We start from the raw sequence: 24549 nt of genomic DNA, 5'->3' as shown, positions 1-24549 counted from the left end.
CGTGTAAAGTATTTATGTGTTAGCCCTTTTTTGTGTGTTACTTCTTTAAAGGTGTAGTCACATGATCTTTTCCTTTTTGTATTAAAATCATGCGTTTTAAATCAGCTATATGCCTGCAATTCCATTAATTCCCAAGTTCCTTCAGAAAGCTGTAGTGGTGAAAGTCTAGTACTAGCAAGCTTTAATGAATTTCTTACTGCTTAAGTAGAGTGTCGATGTGTCTGTTCACTTTATATTTTGTTTTAAATATTAAAAAAGACAGCTGGAAAGACTCAGAGAGATACAGAAAAAAATATGTTTAGCTAATCTCACTATTTTCCTTACTGACTGAAAAATTACTCTTCTCTGGTTAAGTTACTTAAAAAGGCAAGGCAAGATGAAATGGGTGAGTGGTCGTGTTGTCAGGTCCAAGACAGAGTGCCGAGTATCCTCTATCAGATCTCTTATTACTATCTAAATATAATTTAATTTCTGGCTATTTAACGACATCATATCTGGTCACTTGATTCTGTGGTTCCCACGCTACCTGTCTGACTAGAAACTTGAGCCAGGATTTGGCACAGATGTGTGACAATATACACCTAGAGCTTTGGTAAGGCATCTGGAGACTGTAAAACAATTCCACTGCTTTCATCCTTCTGCAGAGACTAACCAGCCATTCTCTAGCACCCCAAGGTAGCAATCAGTTCACCATTAAGGACAATAACAGCAGGATCCCAGACAAGACACTGCATCTTTGACTGCAATCAAGACTGTGAGATAAAATCTTTATGGCCTAAACCAAGTCATTTAATTTTTGGCTATTTTTCTTAAGGTAAGCTGAGCTGAGCTTAACCCCTTCCCTTCCAGCACCCTCTGTTAACATATATACATTTTCTCAGTTACAACAGGACAGTCTAATATAAATATATATTTCTTTTCAATCCAATAGGACCCACTATTGATATATTTTAAACACAAGCAGCTTTACAAATCAGTTTGGTATACAAATGACAAAATTCTTCACAAAACTCCAGCTAGGTACGCAGTCATATGTTACACTTGTATTGCCCTACTCTCTCTGGCATAGCTAGCACTACCTCACATCATCACATCCTCAAAGGATGGGACACAGTCCCCAGCTATAAAACCCCTTTGGCGATCTCAGAAAGAATAATAGTGCAGCTGACCCAGGCTCTTGACCTTGATTGCAAGTACAATTTATAGTGAGAAATAAAGGTATGGACACTGGATCAACTATCAGTAGCACAAATATCATCAAGAGGTACTCCAGAGAAGAAAGCTGTTGATGTTGCCAAAGAAGTTTGAGCAAATATAAACCTGTTTCTTTGCATACCGGAGAGACATAATCAGATAACCAATGAGAGAGCGTCACCTTGGATATCCTTTTACCCAGCTTGGCTGACTAAAATGAGACAAAACTGATCAGTCCTTCCAGTCTTAGTACAATGTAAGTAGAAATGAGGCTGGTGATACACATCCAGTAAATGTAATGTATATTTACATTTATTAGAAGAAATTTAGAAAGAAAACAGGAAGGTTGTCTGACTGACTGATTCACAGGCCACCTTTGGAACCTTAGCTCTTAAGAGTTACTCTATCTTTGTAGAAAACCAGATAAGGGAGTTTAACAGATGGGGTATGCAACCCCAAAATCCTCTAGCAGTGGTTCAAAGAGGGCGGGGGGGGGGATCAGACCTGTAACAAAACGATAACGTCTAAAGAGGGTACAAGATCTTTGCGTGGGTGTCAACGAAGGAAGGTAACCTTAAGAAAAACTTTAGACAGTCTAATGGAGGTGATGGAAGAGTTATTCTCCCAGTATAAAAACTGGAGATGGCTGCTAGTTGCACTTTAAAAGTGGAGTAACCGGCTCCATCATGGAAAAAATCTGCCAGAAAGTCCAAAACCCTCTCAAGCTCATCCCTTACCCACAATGCACCTATCTCAATAACCTCAAATCGAGTTTGCTGATAGAGACAAAAATAGGCTTTTATGGAGATTATATATGGAACTGCAAAACTATACCAAAAAGGGAACAATCTGTCAATCCTACGTTCTTCCAGAAACTAAGGGAAGGGGGTTGGAAGGTGTGGAGTTGAGGAAAAATGAAAAGGGGCAACACAGATGGAACGTTATGGTGAGTACATAACTTCTTTATCTGATGTTGCCCCCAGCTACCTTACATCCTGGGTGGACTCCAGAAAAGATGTTCCTAAGCACCACTGAGCCAAATGATGTGCTACCCCTGGAGACCAGATCCAATTTGCAATAAGTAACAAAGGTATGAGGAGTGGCCCAAGTTGCTGCTGCACAGATATCATCCATGGAAGCTCTAGACTGGAATACAGCTGAGGTTGCTACGGCCCTGGTTGAATGGGCTTGCAAGGGTTTTGTCAAAGGAATGCATGACTTAGAATACAACAAATTAGATACAATCAATCAGTGAGCCATCTGGTCATGTTACTTTGTTCACAGGATTTCACAATTTGGTATGCCAAAAGGAAACCAATAATTCTCTTGTTCTGTGAAGATACAATATCAGTTTCCTATGACCATCTATCAAATGTAAACAATATTCACCTTTGTTAGAGAAGTTTGGGAAAAACACCGGCAGGTTAATACATTGACTGATACTGGTGTCTGAAACCACCTTAGGAAGAAATGAAGGGCTGGGTTCTGAGTGAAACTCTTATCTTTGTGAAAAATCAGGTATGGCAGTTTAGAGGCTAAGGCTTGCACCTCTGAGACCCTAGCAGCAGACGTTACTGCCACTAAAAAAAAAAAAAAAACAGTTTTCCAAAACAGGAACCTGAGATCGCAATCATTAGCTGGTTCAAAGGGTGACTGCTTGCAACACCAAATTCAGGTCCCAAGGAACAGTAGGGTCTTTGTAGGGTGGTTTTAAAAGAATACCCTTCAAAAAAGCAACTGAGCAGTCTTGAAAACCGAAAACCAGCACGAAAGTTGTATATCGCTACTAACTGGATTCTGATCGTGGAAGCTGAAGCTCCTTCATTGAGAGTGAGATTAAAAAGTGAAGAATATCATGAACTGGAGCCAAAAAAAAGGCTTGACGTTATTCTGGAATGCCCAATGCACAAATCTCTTCCATTTACTGGTGTAAAGCTTTTGGGTACCTGGTGTATGAGATGATAGAAGAATGCGTCAGACGGGAAGAGAGCATGGGATGTCTGGCTACTAATGGAATTGGAGAAACCAAGCTGTCAGTTTGAGATGGGACAGGAGATCTGGACTTGAATCCAGTATCCAAGGCTGTTGCATTACGTGAGGCCAAAGGAAGGGGAACCAAATCTGTCGAGTCTAGTAAGGCGCAATTAAGATAACAGTGCTATTCAACCTGATAGCTTTCGGAAGGAACTTGGGAATTAATGGAATTGCAGGAAAGGCATAAAGAAGACCAGAGGGCCAATTGTGAAGAGCAGCATCCCTTGCTAACTCCCCCTGTGGGGGGATCAGGGCAAAATAGCTGCTGCACTTGTTGTTTAGGGGAGGGAAAACAGGTCACAGCATGGCTGACCCCATTTCCGGAATATTTTTTCCAAGACCGTCTGAGGGACCACTCATTAGATGAAAGTATGTACGTGCTCAATTTGTCTGCTATCACATTGGACTTTCCAGGAATGTGTTGCTATAAGAAAGTGGCTGAATGCACTCGCCCACTGCCACACTCAGAGCTTCTCGACACAACAGGTTGGATCTGGTTTCTCCTTGTTTGCTGAGCACTTTTCTTATCTCTAGGATGTTGATGTGCAAACTGGCCTCTACTGGAGTCCGAGTGTGCTCCCCCATCCTAACTGGGAAGCGTCCATGGTCACTGTGGCCTTAGGCTGAGGGTGAATGAATGGGCGCCCTGTAAAATTTGATCCGACTGAATCCATCATGTACTGGTGATTACAACGGGTGTCAACACTGACTGGTAAAGGATGAACTATTGTGTTGCAAACAGCCATTGTAAAATTATCATGTGAAATCTAGTGAAAGGAACAAGCGTTATAGATGCTGCCATGGACCCCAGTGCCTGAAGAACTAATTGTGCTGGCACCTTGTTGCTGTTGAGTATCTTTATGACTTGAAACCAGATCATCTTCAGTCTTAGTGGGGGAAGGAAGCTATTGCAGTCTTAGTGTTTAAGGAAGCCCCTATGAAATCAAAGTTCGTGGGAGTTCTAGATGAGACTTTTTGTAATTTATGGTTATGCCCATGTTTGGAGAACTTTTTCTTTTGCCTCTAACAGTAGCGGTGAAGAGCCAGTTGTCCAAATATGGAAAAACCTGTAATCCTTGCAGTCTCAAGTGTGCTGCTACTACTGCCATGCACTTGGTGAACACCCTGGGGTCTGTGGAGAGGCCAAAGAGCAATACTCTGAATTGATAATGACCAGCTCCCAGATGGAAGCACAAGAACATTCAGGATTGCCTGTTCATCTTTATGTGAAACTATGCATCCTGAAGATCTATTGAGCACATCCAGTTGTCCTTCCCAAAAAGGGGAAAATGGACTGAACCATGACCATCCGGAACTGGGTTCACTGAACCGACTTGTTTAAATTGCTGAGATCCAAAATTGGTCTCCAGTCTCCTGTCTTTTTTGGCACTAAAAAGAACCTTGAGTAAAATCTGGATCCTGTCCTGATTGGTGAGACCTCTAGGATGACTCTTTCCTAGCAGCTTTTGTATTTGCAGTGCTGCTTATTCCCTTTGACTGGGTGGAACATCTGAGATTTTTTTTGCAAATGCATGGAGGAAGGGAAAATGGTGTAATATAGCCTCTGGAAATTATCCTCTGCACCCATGTATCTTCTGACATTAGCTAGGCTCTGTGGTGCAGGGAGCAATGACCCTCGACTGCCTCCAAAGGAAGACAATCTGGGCCTCCTTTCAGAAGCACTGAAAGGGTTTACCAAAGAAAGAATCTCTGTACCATTGGTTTTGTGGGCCACCTCTGCTGCGGGATGGCATCTTCTGTTAGACTATCCCCCTCTGCCCTTGGGGGAACTACCACCAAGTGTGTCCTGAGGATACCCTTGGGACTTACTGAACCATATTTTTCCACTACTGCACTGATTCCTAGAAAAGGGTCTTTGCGGAGTAGAAAAATGTACGCCCACAGCAAAGAGAGTTTTCCCATCCTTCCCACACCTGGTCATTGGTCTCTAACGTTAGGGCCAAACAAGGACACGCCATCAAAGGGGGCAATGACAAACAAAGACTTGAAGGGCTCTGCAAAATCACACAAGCACATCCAAGCGAGATTCCTAACGGCAATACCTGAACCCACTGCTCCAGTCATTCATAGGTTCATAGGTAGGTACTAGGCTATCGGCCCAAGGGCCTACGTAAGCCTAGTCACCAAGATTCCATGGCTTACGCCACCCAAGAAAGTTATTTTCCTGTGCCACTGTCGAGCAGAGACACAGAAATGATCCCCGGGGTGTATTTCCTATTCCCTCGGCGTTATGTGAAATGAGCCTCAAGGAAGAGTTAGAAATACAGGTTAGGGTGGCGAACTGAGAGATAATAAACTCTTTAACCTCTTCAAAAATGTCTCCTGAGAGGGTATCTGATAGTTCCTTAATCAAATCCCTCTGTAGTCTAGGAAAATGTTCCAGGTAGTTCAAGGACTGTAAGGCAAAAGTTGGTAAGACAAACTCGCTTTCTAAATCTATCCGTCATCCGAGATGACTTCTTGGCAGGACGGATAGAGGAACTTTTCTTTGCTAGTTCCTTTTTAGTGGCTGCTGCCAAGACCATAGCATCCACAGGCAAATCTTTTGTCCAGAATGGCTTATCTTCAGGGGCAGTGATAATTTTATCCAGTCTCTTGGGAATCGGCTCAATAGCTTAATAGCATCAGGGGCCTTCCATGCCCACCAAAAGACCAACTCAATGAGCTCATTGATGGCTGGAGTTACCCAGGAAGTAGATGGGCGGGTATCAAATGCCTGCAGGTAGATGGATTCAGACAAAGAATTAATGGGCTTCCAATCACCTCTCTGCTTAAGGATTTACAGGATGTCTCCAAAGGAGACATCATCAGGAGGTAGCTTTAGGGTCCTTTGCCTTCCTTGAAATCCGTATCCTCTGTGACAGATTTCACCTGGGAATCCAAGTGCTTCCTCTTGCACTTTTTCTTCCTAGAGAGCTCCTCAGTGGGGTGGTCTGGGGAGACAGCCTGCTGGGAAGCCTGAAGCTTAGCTACTCACTGTCCCAGTGGAGGAAGTGGCCGAGATTCTGGCAGAAGATGTGACAAGGTTGATTGATTGAAGTAGATAAGGCTGTCTCCACAGCCTTGAAAGCTGATCTACCAAGGGAAGGAAGGGACCCCGGATTCAAAAGAACAGAACTTGGTACAGTATTCCCTCCCTGCCCAGAGGAGAACGCCCCCACCAAGGCAGAAGCAGGAGCTGAGCTGATCCATGCCGAAGCTCTGAGGTGCAGAAAAGACTCTGAAAAAATATGAATCTACTCAAACCCCTTGAAACACACAGGACAGATATGGCTCTTAGAGATCTCTGATTCTAATTGAGCCAGAGAACTCAGAGCAACCGATAGGACTGAAGACAAGGATAACTTGGGACCTGATAAAGTCAGTACCGGACAGCTCAGAACCGATGTCCCTAAAACTTCCAACAAAGTTAGAGGAGGAAGATGATGAGGGGGAGTTGCAGACTGAAGTCCCTGACCCAAAGGGGTAGGAAATGAGGTGGTCCCTGTCACACCTTGCACCCAGAGGATTTTTCTCACCAGCCTCTCCACATTGTCTTCAGTAAGACTTCTGGAAGAACAGGTGGACATGACAGAGGGAGACTTAGGTCTTTCAAAAAATGGAGAAGTGAGCCTGTCTGGAAAGGGGTCTATGGAGGAAGAATATTTAATTCTCAGAACTGGAAGAAATTGTGTCAGTAGCAAAGAAAGACTTTTATCATGTCCCTTCAGAGTCGAAGACGAGGCTGGATCCAAAGTCTTGGGTGCAGAAGCTGGCAGTTCCAATGAATATGTGGAAAACGAATGTTTGGGCAATTTTGCTATCGGTTCTGAGGGAGCAGAACGAACGGATACTTTTGTCTTTGTCGGGCTCGGACCTGATGAGGGAAGTCAGAGCCAAAGAGCTTCTCCTCTTCACCTTTTCTGAAACTTTAGAGGAAGAAGAAGCAGAACTAGAAATACCAGATTTACTTACATTTTTCCTTTAGATGAGAAGGTTGTTCCAGATATGGCCTCGCCAAAAGAACAGGGAAGTAAATCCTTTCAAAATCACTATTTTTTTTCTCTCCACAAGTGCCAGATGACTAAAGGAGTGACAAATTGAACAGTCCTCCTGAAGATGGAAGGGGGCCCAAACAACACACACAAAGAGAATGCGTGTCAGAATAAGGAATCTTATGACCACACTTCCCACAGTGTTTGAAGCCTGCTGGGCCTTTTTCTTTATCTGCCATTTTCACTCAAGAAGCTAACACATGCAAGAAGCTAAAACACACACACATATACATATACATATACACACACACACACACACACACACACACACACACACACACACACACACACACACACACACAAAGCATGATCTCTCAGCCAAGAGCCTACTAGTAGACACAGGGGAGAGAGAAAGACAATAAATTGAAAGCTGTTTGTGCTGTTTTTTTGTAAAGATAGCTGGAAAAAAGGAAAATATCAACAATAATATTTAAGAACTACACCAAATGTACAAGAAAAGAAAAAAGGAGAAAAGGGATACTAATAATAGTATCCAAGAATATTTTCATACTTGAAAAGGAAATGGGTAAGGGACTGTTTTTAGAAGGAAAGTTAAGAAATTTAGAATTAAAGAAAACGATTTGAAAAAAAAAAACACTTAACCTGCTCGAAAGGATATGGCACTGTCCAACTCGCAAAGCGACAAATGAGATCTGAGATAATTAAGACAGGTGCATTGTGGGTAAGGGATGAGCTTGAGAGGTTTTTGGTTCCCAAGAGTTATTACAGCGGCCGAGTTGGTTCAGAAAATCTGAACTGTACCCACAGGTTGAAGACAGAATGAAAACTGACAACATCAGATCCATGCATTTAGTTTGAGACCTTGAATGTCTGAGTGAGAGAGAAGATCTGTGGCTAACCCCATCACCTAGGGAGGGTGAACCAGATGAGGGCAGAGGAAGGTACACCAGACTTGTCAAGGCCAGAAGGCAGCAATGAGGGTCACTGTGGTCCTTCTTGCCAATTCTGTAAGAGAAGGGTAGGAGGAAAGGGATACAGGTTACCGGGGGGGGGGGCAGGGGCAATTGTGGATTAAAACATCCCTCAATGACCCCCCCCCCGGGGGGATAAGGGCAAAGAATCTGCTGCGTTTGGTGATTGTTGGATGGGAAGCAAAGAGTTTGCCTCCCTGTTTGTTGATATACCAGACCAGTGACATACTGTCCATCTGAATCGAAATCAAACGTGTGGGGAGAGCGTCCTGGAAGGACAGCAATGCTAGAACCACCTCTCTCATCTCCAAAATGTTGATGTGACGGCTGACCTCTGTACAGGACCAAGTGTCATGAATCATCTTTCCAAGAAATACCTTCCCTCCACATTCTAAATAAGAAACATCAGTGTTCACTGTGGCTTGAGGAGACAGCAGTACAAAGGGACATCCTTGGGATACAATAGGGGACTACAGTCACCTGAAAATCATTGTGACCGAAACCTGAAAATTAATGGGCTGAAGTCTAACTGACCACTGAGCCAACAGAGTCTACTGAAGAATTTTCATGTGATACCCAGCAAGGGGAATCAGGGTGCTATCCTCTGCCATTGAAACCAGGAGGCAGGAAATCAATTTTGCTGGTAGCTTCTCCCATGAAAGAACAGTCAATGACGGTTTATGAATTAAAGAGATCCTGGTTTGTGGAAGCTTGGTGATTTGTAGTATTGTGCCCAGAAATGGTCCAATAAATCCAAGGTCTGCACAGGTTGAAGCTTGGACTTGGTTTTATTCAATGTAATGCTTAGTACTGTTGATCACAATCGATGCTAGGATTTCCTGGTTTGGAGAAGACAGTTCCTGCAAGGGGTGGTGGTGATCCAGTCACCAGATAAAGGAATACCAGGAACCTTGGCACTCGAGATGAGCTCCATCCACTGCCACACACTTGGTGAACACCTGGTGGAATGTGGTGAGATCAAAGGGCAAGATTTTGCACTAGAAATATTGACCCCCCCACCCTAAAGTGAAAAAATCTCCTGGAGCATCTGTCCACTTTTATGTGGCAATATGCATCCTAGCTAGGATCTGATCTAGTCAGAGATGACCAGATCAAAGGAATTGATGGAGCTGAAAAAGACCATATCCTTGGATCCAACATGGACATATTTCAGGGGGAGCTCAGCTCCAATAGCCCCAACTCCACTGGACAGACTGTGGAAGAAGAAATGATCTGATGAGGGGAAAACAGCACTCCCTTGGTTCTTGTCAGGGATGTAGTCAGAAGGACCCCAGCTGCATTTGGGTACTGAGGAGCTTCCTCATCATCCTATCCATGTCGACATCAAAGGAATCCTAGAAGACATAACTCAGAGGAGAGAGGAAGCCATGGAGGAAGGTCTGGAGATCTGATCGAGAGACCTTTCCTGATGAGTGGGGCTCTCAGTCTGAGTGATATCAGTTTAGGAGAAGAACATGGCTCCAGTAAGGGAGGTGTACTGGATTTAATGAGAACTGGCTAAGATGAGAAGGTCGAATGTGAGGGTTTAGATACTTTTGGAGCTGGAACGAAGGAAAGGGAGCAATCCAGTGATCTTTTTTTTGGTTCCTTGGATTTTTCCTTTGCTTTTGCCTTAGCTTTCTCATGATTTTTGTCACCCTTAGAACAATCATCCGGTTTCTTGGTCAGAGAAGAAGCAGAAGGAGTAGAAGATTGAGTAGAGGGAGCTTCTCCTGCCGAGTCTCTTAACAGCCAACTTATTCTATACAATGGCCCAAATACCCAAAGGCCTCACAGATGCTGCACTGTTCATCCAGAAGTGCAGCCCCCAAACAACAGATGCACTTGGTATGCTCAATCGAACTGGGTATCTTGTGGCTGCAAGCCACACATTTTTTAAAACCTGAAGGTTTCCAAAACATCTCAACAAAAGTGTAGCAACTGCAGTAACACAACATAGTAAAAAAAATGCTACCAACAATAACTACTAACTGTCGAAAAAGGGGTGCCAATGGATGACATCAGAAGGGAAGAGAGAAAAAGTTTTAACTGCCAGGATAGTGAATCTGACATATCTCTCTCTCGCTTTCTCTCTCTCTCTCTCACACACACACACACACACACACACACACACACACACACACACACACACACACTTTTTTTAAAGGGTCAGGGAAGGTCCAAGAACTAGATATAAAACTCTAAAATTCCATAACAAATAGAGAAAGTGAGAAAAATTAGAAGAAACTCCCCAAAAAACACACTTATCTATATAAAGCACAGAGACCACATCTGTAGTATTCAGGCAGCACAGGAGATCTGAGGCATTTTCATCCTTGTGGGGGATTACGTGTAAGGGAGGAGCCTGAGAGTGGCAGAAGTCAGATCCAAATTGGAGCCGAGGACCCAATGTTGAGGAATGGATAGAAATGACAATATTCAACCACTTGTTTTCTGCCTAGGCACTGAACCATTGACCTTGGTGCAAGAACATCTTAACAACTCCGCAATCACAGCCAGTTGGTGCAAGTGGGTCAGGAAATATGCCCTGAGAAAGAAATCCTCAATCTTGGATTCCTCTATCTTGATGTTTGGATGAATCTAGGGGTCACTGCTGAGTAATATGCAGGAAGGCTAAGCTGCAACCCCCCCCCCCCCAAAACTGTCTGTCTGACAATATTTCAGTCTATCCTTGGGGTTTGCAAGGAGAAACTTTCCACTGGTTTCAGGGCCAGAAGAGCTGGACAGCCACCATCTTCTGGATCATGCAAGAGGCAAGTAAGAAGTTCCCACCTTTAAAAATGACTAATGGCAATACGACTGAATCTCTGCCACTTACAGAATTATGTCATGTTCTGATCCTACCTCATACAATAAAGACAATGTTGTTAGGGATCTTGGACGGTAATTTTGACAGCCACATTAACTCTGTTCCTGTTGGTGAAATGCCACACTACTGCCTACGTGAGTTGCAAAGAAATACAAGCAAGAAATGAGGACAGATGCATCTATTTGGCATGGGATAACACACAGTATATGTTAACTAGCATTTGTGCAACCATTCTAACAAGGGAACTTCCTGAATTTTTGCTGAATCCTTAATGATGGTAAGGTTAAGCCCAAAGTAGCCTATTAAGGAGCAGTCTTGATGTTTAATTTGAATGGTAAACAAGATGGTGCATTACCATTACTTGGAAAGTAGGTCACCATCAACTACTTTACAGCAACAATACTTTTCTTCTGCACTCTGTAGCACACTTGTACTTCCTTATATTCACCATGTACTATTAATTTCCCATTGAGGACAATGACATCTAGTATTGTCTTCTCAAGTTACAGGTTCAGTGATCCTTATGATACGCTTTTCATCTTTCTCTGAATTGTGCAGCTACGAAGATATCTACACAAAAGACAAAAACCACCAAACTAATTTGACTAAGCACGTAACAGCATTTTAAGTAGTATGAAACTAACTCATCATTACAGGAAATGTTGTGAAACAGCAACTAAAACAAATTTAAAAAAGTTTGAAAAAATGCCACATACCCGATAAATAACATCCTCAAGGCAGACTCATTCAGAAGTGGAGTCTTGATAAGTTGCTCCTGTCTGGCCTCTGATGAACTAAATGAGGAAGTATGTGAAGCTAATCCTGGAATGGACAAATCAGCCCATGCCTTGCCAGACACCGTTATACTATCTGTCCTTACTGCTGTGTTACTGGATTTCCCCATGTGTTCCAAGTCAGTAATATCACTTAACCTGCTGCACTGTGCAACAGTGTCAGGATTATGGTCCTCTGAAATTCTCAGGTGACTCAGTCCTGCATATACATCCATTTTACCTCCTGGATTCTTACTATCTAGTCTGGTTCCAAACAACAGTCTACTTTCTGGAGTTGGTTCTATGTCCTCTGGTCTCTGCACACTTAACTTCTCAAATTCCATCATCAAGTTGGAAACAGGAGACAAGACACAAGCATTCCTTTCATGATGTTTCTCAGAGTTCATTTTTTTATTTACAGGGGAACAGAAGCCATTCACATGAGGGGAAACCCCTTTCTGACAGTCCAGACTAGCACTATCACCTGTCTCTATTATGTCCATATTTTGGTTGCTAGATAGGCCAGGACAATCAGAATCTTCCACAGTGTCAATCCGGGTCTTCAGTTGAGCTTTGAGTTGGTTAACTTTTTGTGCAGCATTTTGACGATTTTTTATTTCCTCTAAACTTAAGTCATCATGTTCTTCAAGAAATGCCCCAACAGAGACTGAATTGCAGCATGCTTTGGATCTGCCTAGATTTAAAAAATAATAAAATATTAGTTACATGTATGGCCTTGTTCATAAACACAACTTTTTGTTTCAATTTACAGTGATAGATAAAATTCCATAACTGTTGCTCCCTTACTGTAACCCAAATCCCACAAGCAATCCCTTCACTCAGAAAGTTGTCTACCTTGTTCCCGCCTGCCTGCCCTGCCCACTAAAATCTTTATCAAGTATTTGGGAAGCTGAAATGCACTTGTTAATACAGCCAAGTGAAAGCAGACCTCTGAGAAGGGTGGGTGCATTTCTGCAACACCTCACCACTGTTCCTGGTCACTTATCAACTCACTCAACATTGCTGGAGACACAAGACCTGCATGCCTACACAGCATTCTTGGTGAAAGACAAAAGCCATCAAAGTATCCTAAGGAACAGCTTAAGTGAAACAACTTTCTACACTAAAATTCTTAAAGAAAGTACAGTTCTATAAAAGCTTTCCATAACAGTAGATGTCCTTCTCTTTACTGTTGCAGTATTCTTTACAACAGAGATTCTCTGTCAAGTGCAACCCGACTTCTGACCATTATACCAAAGCATTCTGGTTTTAAAGGGTACACCGTATGTCACAAGTATGCTCCCCATGCACAGAGTACAGCATAAAGGTGACATCCAGACATACCATCCTCAGAACTGAAAAAGCCCCAGTAGGAACGACAGTCCAAGGATAAAAACAGTTAAACACAAGAAAAGGCTAAAGACAATTACAAACCATTGTTTAGTTATGTCAGAAAATAAACGCACCATTGCTCCAAGCTTATTCATAATTGTACTAACATCTCTGATAAAATGAATATTGCCATCATACAGGCAAATAAATTTGGTGCCAACTTCCCCACAGAGGCATCTACTCCACACCTACTTATCTCCAATGGAATCAAGCCACCAAACAACATGAAAGAGCATGTACCAAAGTTACTCTCCAAAATGAAGAGTACCTCATCCATGGCATCTGATAACATACCTGGCAGTCTAATTAATATCACCAAGCAAACATAAAGCAGACCTAACCACTTCAATCTGAGCCAAGCAAATGGCTTTGTCTCACAGGAGTGGTGCACAGCTGTTGTGATGTCACTCCACAAGAGTGGACCCACCACAGACACCAAAAATTACAGCCCCATCAGCCTAACCAGCCTTGTATGCAATACCACAGAATGTATCAAAACTGAACTAATTAAAAAGAAGTTATGTACTCACCATAACATTCCATCTGTGTTGTCCATTTTCATTCTTCCTCAACTCTTGAGATCGGATTCGATCCTCTGATCTGAATTGGCCACTTCTACCAGCTTGTGGATCACTGAAACTCTTGAGCTTCTTACTTTCCTGTAATGCCCTAGTCTCCTAACATACCTCATATCTTGCTTGCTGCCCCTTACAACCGTAGTGCACTGTAGAAGAATAAAGTAACACAATAAAATGACAGAATCTGGGATTCAAACAAAGGAATAACGGTTCCTTCAGCATCTTCGATCCTTTCATAAGACAATAAGAAGGAGGGGCTGGTGGGAGAGGTTACCTGATGTTGTCAATTTTAATTTGTTCCTCAACTACTGGGACACAGTCACCAGCTACCTAAACCCTGGGAGGACTCTAAAGAGGGATGGATATTCCTGATTACCACTGAGCCAAAGGCTGCTCTTCCCCTAGAGACCAGATCTAATTTTTAATGAGTAATAAAGGTATGAGGATTAGCCAACGCTGAGAATACACAAATGTCATCCAATGAAAATCTAGACATAAGGGAGAAAGAAGTCGCCATAGCTGGTTTGGGTAAAGGCATGCCCAATTTATTACAAACAAAAGTAATGCAATCAGTTAACCATTTGGTCAAAGTCACTTTAGAAACTGATTTGCTTATTTTTGAATTCTGAAAAAGAAAGAAACAATCATTCTGACTTTCTAAAATTTTTGGTTCTATGTAAATAAAACCGGAATTGCCTGTGAACATCCAACATGTAAAATATACCCTCCTTTATTTAACAAATATGGAAAGAAGACTGAAAGTTTGATTATTATTGGACTCTGACACAACCTTAGGAAGAAAGGAAGGATTGGTTTGTAAGGATACTCTATCCTTATGAAAGATCAAATAAGGATGTTTAGAAGATAAGGCCTGTAATTCTGATACTTGTCTCACAGAGGTAATGGCTACTAAAAATATAGTTTTCATGGTTAGAAATTTTAGCTCACATTTAGCTGAAGGTTCAAATGGAGACTGGGTTAAAGTTTGTTAAGACTATGTTCAAATCCTAAGGAACTGTGGGATCTTTAACTGGACGTCTAAGTAGAAAGGTTCCTTTTAGAAAGGCTCTGCAAAGTTTGGAGGATGTCAGAAATGAGTTATTTACTCCTGTATCAAAACTGGAAATGGCAACTAACTGTTATTTTATAGCAGAAGAGCTAACTCAGTCACTCAAAAGTAAGGCTAAAAATTCCAGGAGTTTATGAATAGGAGGTGAAAAGGAATCTAAATTGTTTTGTTGCACCCAAATTACAAATCTTTTCCATTTACCTTTGTAAAGTTTCCTAGTAGAAGCTTTGTGGGATGATTAAAAAAATGTGACGGACAGGTGAGAAGAACCTGGGCTGTCTAGCGATCAAAAAAACTGGAGAAACCATGTGGTCAACATCAGGCCTGGAATTTATGGATGAATCATGTCTGTCGGGTGAGGCAGTAGCCAGGAGTTGGATGCAGAGTCTGTGGAAGGCAAAAGAGATGAGGCCAAAGAAAGGGAAATCAAATCTTACAAGGCAAATAAGGGGCAATGAGGATTTACTGTACTCTTCAATCGAAATGCTTTCTAAAGACATTTGGGGATTAGGGGTAACAGAGGGTAGGCATAAAGGAGACCAGAGGACCAGTCGTGAAGTAGAGCATCTCTTGGTGACTTCCCCAGTAGAGGGATGAGGGCAAAAAACCTGCTGCACTTGTTGAGAGGAGATGTGAAGAGGTCACAGTACGGTTGGCACCATTGACAAATTAACTTCACCACAACCTTTATGTTGAGAGACCACTTGTGAGGCATCAGAACAGACATGCTCAACTTGTCTGCAATTACACTGGTTTTCCTCAGAATGTGTGTTGCTATCAGAAATCGACTGGATGAGATTTCCCACTGCCATATTCTCATAACTTCTTGAGAAAGGGAGTAAGATTTGGTTCCCCCTTGTTAGATGTACCAGACTACTGATATATTGTCCATTTGAATCGCAATTGTCCCTGCAAGGTGCGTCTTGAAAGGCCTGCAATGCTAGGAGGACAGCTCTCATTTCCAGGACGTGTGTGTGCGCGTGTGTGTGTTGGCTCCTTCGGGTGGACCACGTACATTGGACTGTTCTTCCCAAGAAATGTCCCCCTCTACCCAATCTGGAAAGCATTCGTGGTCACTGTGGATTTGTGCTGGGGGAGTACAGAGGGAAGATCTTCCAGCACTTGGGAGGAGTTTATCCACCACAGGAGATTATTTTTGCAAGCTTGAGTTATTTTGATGTGACGAGACAATGGTTGATGAAACCTGTATCACTGAGTTGCAAATGTCCAATGAAGAATTGTCATACAGTACCTTGCCAATAGCACCAGAATGATTGTGGCTGACATGGAACCCAAAGCTTAGAAGATCAGTTGCGCTGAGGGTGAAGAATTTTGAATGATTTTTTTTACTTGAAACTGAATAGACTGCACCCAGGCCCAAGGAAGACTGTGTTTGAATGACTGTGTTGAGGAAGAAATCTATGAATTCCAAAAACTGTGTTGGTTGTAGATGATATTTGTTGTGATTGATAGAAATTCCCAGGCAGGAGCACAACTGGAGTACATAATCTCAAGCTAGAATCAGATGATGCCTGGTTGGAGTGGTAATGAGCCAGATGTCTAGATATGGAAACACCTGGAATCCTTGCAGCCCCAAGTGAGCTGTCACTACTGGCATACACCTGGTGAACACCCTGGGGACTGTGGTGAGACCAAAGTGCAGAACTCTGAATTGGTCATGACTGTCTCCCAGCTAGAAGTATAGATATCTTTCGGATCACCTGTTCAGTTTCATGTGATAGTACTCATTCTGAACATCTATTAAGTACATGCAGTCATCCTTGTGCAGAAAGGGCAGAATGGACTGAACCGTGAACATTCAGAACTTTATATACTGAACCAGCTGATTCAGATTGCTGAGATGCAAAATTGGTGTCTAGTCCCTCGTTTTTTTTTGGCACTAAAAATAATCTTCAGCAAGTTTTGGACTCCTTCTGTTCTGGGGGACCTCTTGGATGACTCGTTTTTCTAGCAGCTTGTTTATTTCTAGTGCTGCTGCTTCCCTCTGACTGGATGGAACATCAGGGATTTTCTTTGAAGCCGAGGATGGATGAAAAAATGGTACAATATAACCTCTGGATATTATCCTCCACACCCATGAATCATTTGTAAACAACCCTTGACTGCTTTCAGAGATGGGCAGTCAGGCCTCCTTTCATGAGCTCTGATAGGACCTGTCAGAGAAAGCATTTGGAGATCCTTGGTTTTGCAGACATCCTCTACTGCAGGGATGGTGTCTTCCATTAGAGTTCTGCCCTCTGTCCTGGGGAAACTGTCTCCACGTGGATCTTGGAAGGGACCCAGGATTTCTTGAACCACATTTTTTGTCTGCCTCATTTAATTCACAGAGAAGCTTCATTGAGGGGTCGATCCTGCTCACACCTACAGTGTGTGTCTTTCACTTTGGGGAAACTTCCATCAAAGGCAGTATTGACGAAGGAAGCTTTGAAGAGTTGCGCAAAGTCACAAGAGCACATTCAGGTATGCCTTCTGATGGAAATGCCTGAACCCACCACAGCTTGTGAGGTAGTTTCTGCTTTATGGGAGATAAGCCTCACGGACAAATTGGAAGTGGACTGAAGGGTAGCCAACTGCTAGGCAACAGTGCTCTTTGCCTCAGAGAATATTGTCCCAGCAAGGGATTTGCCAAGTTCCTTAATCAAATCCCCCTGGCGTCTTGGAAAGCATGACAAATGGTTCAGTGACAGATGGTCGCTGAAGCATAAACATGCTTCCAAAATCTGTACAGTGCCCTAGACTCACTGTTGGGGGGTGGGGGGTGGGGTGGACAGATGAACTTTGTTCTGCTAGTTCCTTCTTTGTGGCCGCCGCTACAAACATGGCATCAACCAGTACTCCCTTACTCCAAAAGGATCTGTCCTTAGATGGTGCCAGGATCCTATCTGGTCTCTTAGGGATAGATACAATGGTAACAGGTTCCTTCCACAACCGTCAAGAGACCAAATCAATAAGCACATCAGCGGGCAAAGTCACCCAGGAGGTACACAGGCCAGCTTTAAAAGCCTCCAGGAATACCAACTCCTTTTGGGAAGGGTTGTCGGGAGGTCAACCACCCCTTTGCTTCAGGAGTTCCAGAATGTTTCCAAATGAGACATCATTGGGTGGTGATCTTGGAGACCCTCCCCCCTCATCAAAGTCGGTATCTTCTGTGACAGACTTCTGAGGAGAGTCCAGGTGTCTCCTTTTGCACTTTTTGTTCCTGGGAACTTTGGTGGGCTGCATCGGGGAAGTGTTGAAAGAAATTAGTACACCTTGATGGGTATCCTGGTGGCTAACTTGGGCTGGCTGTCCCAATGACACAGTTGGTTGAGGCTCTAGATGCAGAGATGGCTCCGAAAATTGTCTGGCTCCAAAGTGCTTAGCGCTGGCTCACTCAGAGAAGCCACCGGTGTGGAAGATACCAGTATCTTCGGATCCAATATGAAAATTAGATGTACTAAAAGTATGCCAAGAAGAAATACCAGTGATGGCAATTAAGGGTACACAAGTCATCATCATCTTCTTCTTTCGGCTGTTCCCGTTAGGGGTCACCACAGCGGATCATCTGTTTCCATTTCTTCCTGTCCTCTGCATCATGCTCTTTCACACCAACCGCCTGTATGTCCTCTCTTACCACATCCATAAACCTTATCTTAGGCCTTCCTCTTTTCCTCTTACCTGGCAGCTCCATCCTTAGCATCCTTTTCTCAATATACACAGCATCCCTCCTCAGCATATGTCCAAACCAACGCAATCTCGCCTCTCTTGCTTTGTCTCCAAACTGTCCAACCTGAGCTGACCCTCTAATATACTGATTCCTAATCCTGTCCATCCTAGTCACACTCAGTGCAAATCGTAACATCTTTAACTCTGCCACATCCAGCTCTGACTCCTGCCTTTTCATCAATGCTACTGTCTCCAACCCATATAACATAACTGGTCTCACTACCCTCTTGTAGACCTTCCCTTTCACTCTTACTGGTACCCGGCTGTCACAAATCACTCCTGACACTCTTCTCCACCCACTCCACCCTGCCTGTACTCTCTTCTTCACCTCTCTTCCACACTCACCATTAATCTGAACTGTTGATCCCAAGTACTTAAACTCATCCACCTTTACCAACTCTACTCCCTGCATCCTCACCATTCATCTACCCTCCCTCTCATTTACACACATATATTCTGTTTTAGCCCTGCTGACCTTCATTCCTCTCCTCTCTAAAGCATATCTCCACCTCTCCAGGGTCTCCTCAACCTGGTCCCTACTCTCACTACATATCACAATGTCATCTGCAAACATCATAGTCCACAGGGCCTCCTGTCTAATCTATCTGTCAACCTGTCCATCACCACTGCAAATAAGAAAGAGCTCAGAGCTGATCCTTGATGTAGTCCCACCTCCACCTTAAACGTATCTGTCACTCCCACCGCAGTCCTCACCAATGTCACACTACCCTTGTACATATCCTGTACCACTCTTACATACTTCTCTGCCACTCCCGACTTCCTCATACAATACCACAACTCCTCTCTAGGCACCCTGTCATATGCTTTCTCTAAGTCCACAAATACACAATACAACTCCTTCTGACCTTCTCTGTATTTCTCCAACAACACTCTCAGAGCAAATATTGCATCTGTAGTGCTCTTTCCTGGTATGAAACCATACTGCTGATCACTAATAATCACCTCCCTTCTTAACCTAGCTTCCACTACTCTTTCCCATAACTTCAAGCTGTGACTTGATCAATTGTATCCCTCTGTAGTTACTGCAGCTCTGCACATCACCCTTATTCTTAAAGATAGGTACCAAAACACCTTTTCTCCGCCACTGGGGATGCACAAGCCAGTGCATTTCTTTGTGCCAGGCCCAAACCCGGATAAATGGGGAGGGTTGAATCAGGAAGGGCATCCAGCGTAAAACCTCTGCCAAATTACTGATGCGGAGAACATTTCAATTAAAAGTACACAAGTAATTAAATAATTTATTAGAAAAAATGAAAGATGAGCTATAAATATATAAGAACTATCAAAGATATAGAATACAAAGTTATAAAGATTTAATACATTCTCACTCACAATACAAAAGTTGCTAAACTACAGAGTAAAACACTGACCATGTCCATATGACAAGGAGGCAAGCGAGATCTGAAGTATGTTAGGAGACTAAGGCATTATTAGAAAGGGAGGAGCTCAAGAGTTTCAGTGATCCACAAGATGGTAGAAGCAGTCGAGTCAGATTTGAGGATTGGATCCAAATCCAAACTATGCAACACGCCAGATAATACTCACCGCATATTCAACCTCACTTTCCCTTTTGAACACAGCAAGCATAGTAAACAATCAACATTTCTACCTTGACACAAGACACTCTACATCACTACCTCTCATCCCACTGCACTACTGACTCTTTCTTTCACACTTGTTTCCACCACCTCACTATCCACATAATCCCCATCTTTTCCTTTCTTGTCCACTAGTATTCTCTTGGACACTCCACATTAACTTGATCCTATACTAAAACCATATTTCTCACCTAAAAATGCTTCCCCTTACTACCAGACTCTTTCATACACTCACACTCTCACTACTACACTAATAATATTCTGCTCATATCTTACTTCCTATCATATTAAACTACACAATCAGACTTACCCTCCCCTACTTACAACATTACATCTCCAGAAACCAAAACCTTGCAACACTACTACCACTCCCAATCTTTACAACACTACCTACATATGTTATCTTCCTATTAATTTCCAACCACTGAATCCAAAAACTCATACTTCTATCAAACACACCAAACTCATACTTACCAACTCCCAAAACTTCTGCTATACATACTCAATTACAACTCTCAGGGGACATCCACCTCAACCCAGGACCCAATGTAGTACATCAGCACAATAACAAACATATTCCTTTACCACCTTTTACTAACTTATTAACCCATCACAGTAACTCCGACCTGCTAATTCTTAACATTAATGTCGGGAGCATAATAAATAAGGTCCACAATGTACATGCCAATGTCTCACTGTAATCACCTGACAGTGTGGTACTAACTGACACCTGGTTAAAACCAATCAACAATAACAATGAGATTCTTCCTCCTGGATACAATATCCTACGCAAAGGCAGAATAGCCAAAAAAGGAGGCGGGGTAGCAATTCTATTTAAAAACAACCCAAAATTAAAGGTTCTAGATCTGACTATTCCCAATTTCGATAGCACAGAAATATTATTCTCCAAACTTGAAATTAACTAAAAAAAACTCATTAACATAATTGGACACTACATCTCTCCAGGAAACAATATAACTAACATGGAAAACATAATGCATTGGACTTCCAACTCAATACCACATGAAACTATCATTATGGGTAATCTCAATATTGATTGGGTGACCTGCTTCTCTCAAAACCCCCACAAATTTTTATCAACCTATATGGATTTACTCAAATTATCCAATCCCCCACAAGAATAGATAAATCACAAATGAATCAACCCTTGACTGGATACTTATAAACAGACCTACCCACTACTCCTTTCAGTCTGGTTCCCTCCCTGACAGCCTGAGTGACCATCAAGCAACCTTTCTACTAATGCATAGGTTTAATCATAACAGTCTGTTTACCATCAGATAAGAAGCAAAAAAAAAAAAAAAGATTTTAACACCACCAATTTCTTATCAGCATTACAAAACTGTAACCGGACACCTCTAAAGCTACTTCCTCTAGAAGATGCGGTTCAATTTTTTTAACACTACTTTTTTTTAGATATCCTGAACACACACCAAATCAAAGGCTGTTCTTTGGCTAACTAAAGAAACTAGATCACAACTAATTACTAGAGACAAAGCCTGGAACCACTGGCATTCTATGAGGACCCAAGCATGAAAACAATCATACTTACAGCTCCAGAATAAAGAAAAAAATCAGTTAAACAAGACAAAATTAATTACTTCCAGAATATACACGTGAAGCACCAAAAAAGCCCTCAAAAGTTCTGGGCAGCCATTAACAATATTCTCCTTCCAGGAGAATCCACCACACCCTCCCCATCAACCAATAACATCACTGAAAACATAACTACCTAACTCAACAAATATTTCACTGACTCCATAACTGCCTGATCTAATCTTCAACCCCTTCTCTCCACTGAACCACCCAAGGCAAACTCCTCCTCCTTTATTGTCAAACCAGTCTCCGTAAACAACATTCCAGCAGAATTTCTGTAAATTGCTGCTGATGCAATAGCCTACCCTGTAACTATCCTTAACAATAGATCTATTTCCAAAAAATAAAGTCCCTGAGAGTTGGAAAATTTCCCACATAATACCCCTTTACAAGGGTGGTAATTCAGAATTGACTAATTATCGTCCAATAGCCATACTATCCCCTCTAACCAAAATCCTAAAAAGATGCATACATCAACAAATTATGGATCACTTACACACAAACTTATAACAAACATCCAAGCATGACTTTCATCCCTACCACAGCACTGCTAGTGCACTGATGTCATTCACCAATACAATAAACCACCATAGAAACAATGGGAAATTTGTATCTGCTATCTTTCTTGACCTTTTCAAGGCCTTTGACATGGTCACACATAGTAAATTTATCCAAGTTATTTATGAGTTTAATATCAGTCAACCCTCTGTCTCTTTGTTCCAAAGCTATTTATTAGATTGCCAGCAGACTGTCCAATGGCAGAACAGACTTTCCCCTCTTCGTCCAGTTAGAAAAGGAGTTCCCCAAGACTCCATTCTAGGATCCCTACTTTTTTCACTTTTTACTAACAATCTACATACTTCCTATCTTCATGCTTCTGTTATCCAATATGCAGATGACTCAACCTTAATCAGTTTTGCCTCCTCCCTACAGAAGCTCCATTCAATTACACCAGATTCCTTTCTCTAGGTTGAAGCATGGCTCACAAACTACAAGCTAATTTTAAACAAAGGAAACTTCTTCTCTTTAACCCAACAAGATCCACCCCATCAAGCCCCTCCTTCAATAGTATGTCCAAGAAGAAAACCATCATTTGTCCTGCAAATTCTAGGTGTTGAAATCGACTGTAATATGAAATTTGACATCCATATCTCCCAGACCATAAAGAAAGTGCATAAAAAATTAGGTGCTCTCTAGAGAAATAAACAATGCCGTACTAAACAGGCTAAATCCACCATTGCATGTACACATGTCATATCTACACTGCTCTATGCCTCCTCAATACTCTCAAACTTGAGAAAGACTGAAATAGCCAAACTCGACTCCCGCTACAATAAAATAGCTAGGTTTGCCACAGACTCTTGTTTCAGGTCACATCATTGCTCAGCTTTTAAACAACTTAATTGACTTGAACTTCCCCAACTCCTCCTCTATAACCAACTGATTTTTACCCATAAAATCTTTCCCCGTCCTGACAAAACGCTAGCCCTTCAAAATGTAATACTTCCACACTCAAACAATAGATTACTATTACAGGCAACAAAAGCCAAGAACGCAGCTGGTGATTCCCTCTTCTCCAGCTTCATATTGAAAAACTGAATGCTCTGCCCCCACAATATAGTATCCGATTTTTCCTGAAAGTTTTAACAAATGTTAAAAACCCATCTGGCAGATACATGTCTATGCTCTTGCACCAGCCCTGGTTAATTCAGCGTCAATTTCTGAAGCTGCCTAACCTGCTTGCATCAACTAAACTACCAAACTACTAGCTTCAGTATCCTGAGACACTGTTTTCTCAACTCCTGTTGATTCTGCAATACTATATATCAACAAGACTAAGAATTTCCAGTGTACAATCCTTCTCAAACCTAGACTTAGTAAGTAAAACTACTTATATCCCTTACAGATAAGTCTATGTATTGTGTTGATGCTCAAAATCTACATCATGGGGTCATCTTTGACCACAAATTATATAACTCAAACTGCATTATTCTGTATACACTGAAAACTGTACCTTTCATCAACTGGATTTACTGTCAGACTTCCTGTATCACTGTACTGTGCACTGTAATGTTACTTTCATTCTATTTTTCTAACTGTAATTTGAATCACATTTGTATCTGGTATTTGTATCTTGTATATGGAGCTTTTTTCCCTGGGCCTCCGCTGAAAAGGACCTATGTGCAGTCGGACTTTCCTGGTTACCAAATGTAAGATAAAATAAATAATAGTAAACATTTATTTAATTTGTCTTGCTGACTGGAAAAGGCTGAGTGGTCAATGGTCATTTTCAGTGGAAGCCCAGGTAAACAAATCTGCTGTTAAGCAAGTTGAAGGCACTCCAAACTAACCCACATATGGTTAGGTGCACATCAAACTGGCTTAGAGTCAGGACTCTCATAGTTAGAGGTGGGGGTGCATCCCCTGAAGGCATGACGGTGATCAGTGGGGTTCCACAGTGATCTGTGCTGTTCGGCATCTATTTGTTAGATTTCCACTTATCAAACAAGGATTTCTGGCTAAAAAAAGTTTGTGGATGATTTCAAGATGGGAGTCACCATCAAATCTTTCTCTGATATACACGCACTCCAGCAGGAGTTTATATTTGTCAATAACTGGTATAAAAAATGTGTGCAATGTGTGCGATAATGCAGCATTTAGAAAACACCACTAGTGGCAGCTTACAGCATGGATAACACATCACTTCATTATGAAGAAGTCATGAGAGAC

General features: G+C 42.1%; 1 protein-coding gene across 1 annotated transcript in view; it reads right to left on the bottom strand.

The window, feature by feature from the left end:
• Positions 1–24549, bottom strand: part of ANKLE2 (ankyrin repeat and LEM domain containing 2) — a gene marked incomplete in the record, with an annotated part of 2117323 nt that overhangs the window by 190739 nt on the left and 1902035 nt on the right. The window contains 1 exon segment of the mRNA XM_044060669.1: positions 11762–12512. Coding sequence (XP_043916604.1) covers positions 11762–12512 — 751 coding nt within the window.

This window comes from Protopterus annectens, chromosome 2.part0 (genome assembly GCF_019279795.1).
Source record: "Protopterus annectens isolate FY-2018-M chromosome 2.part0, PAN1.0, whole genome shotgun sequence".
NCBI lineage: Eukaryota > Metazoa > Chordata > Ceratodontiformes > Protopteridae > Protopterus > Protopterus annectens.
Note: the sequence above shows the minus strand (reverse complement) of the source record. Positions and strands in the feature narration are given on the sequence as shown.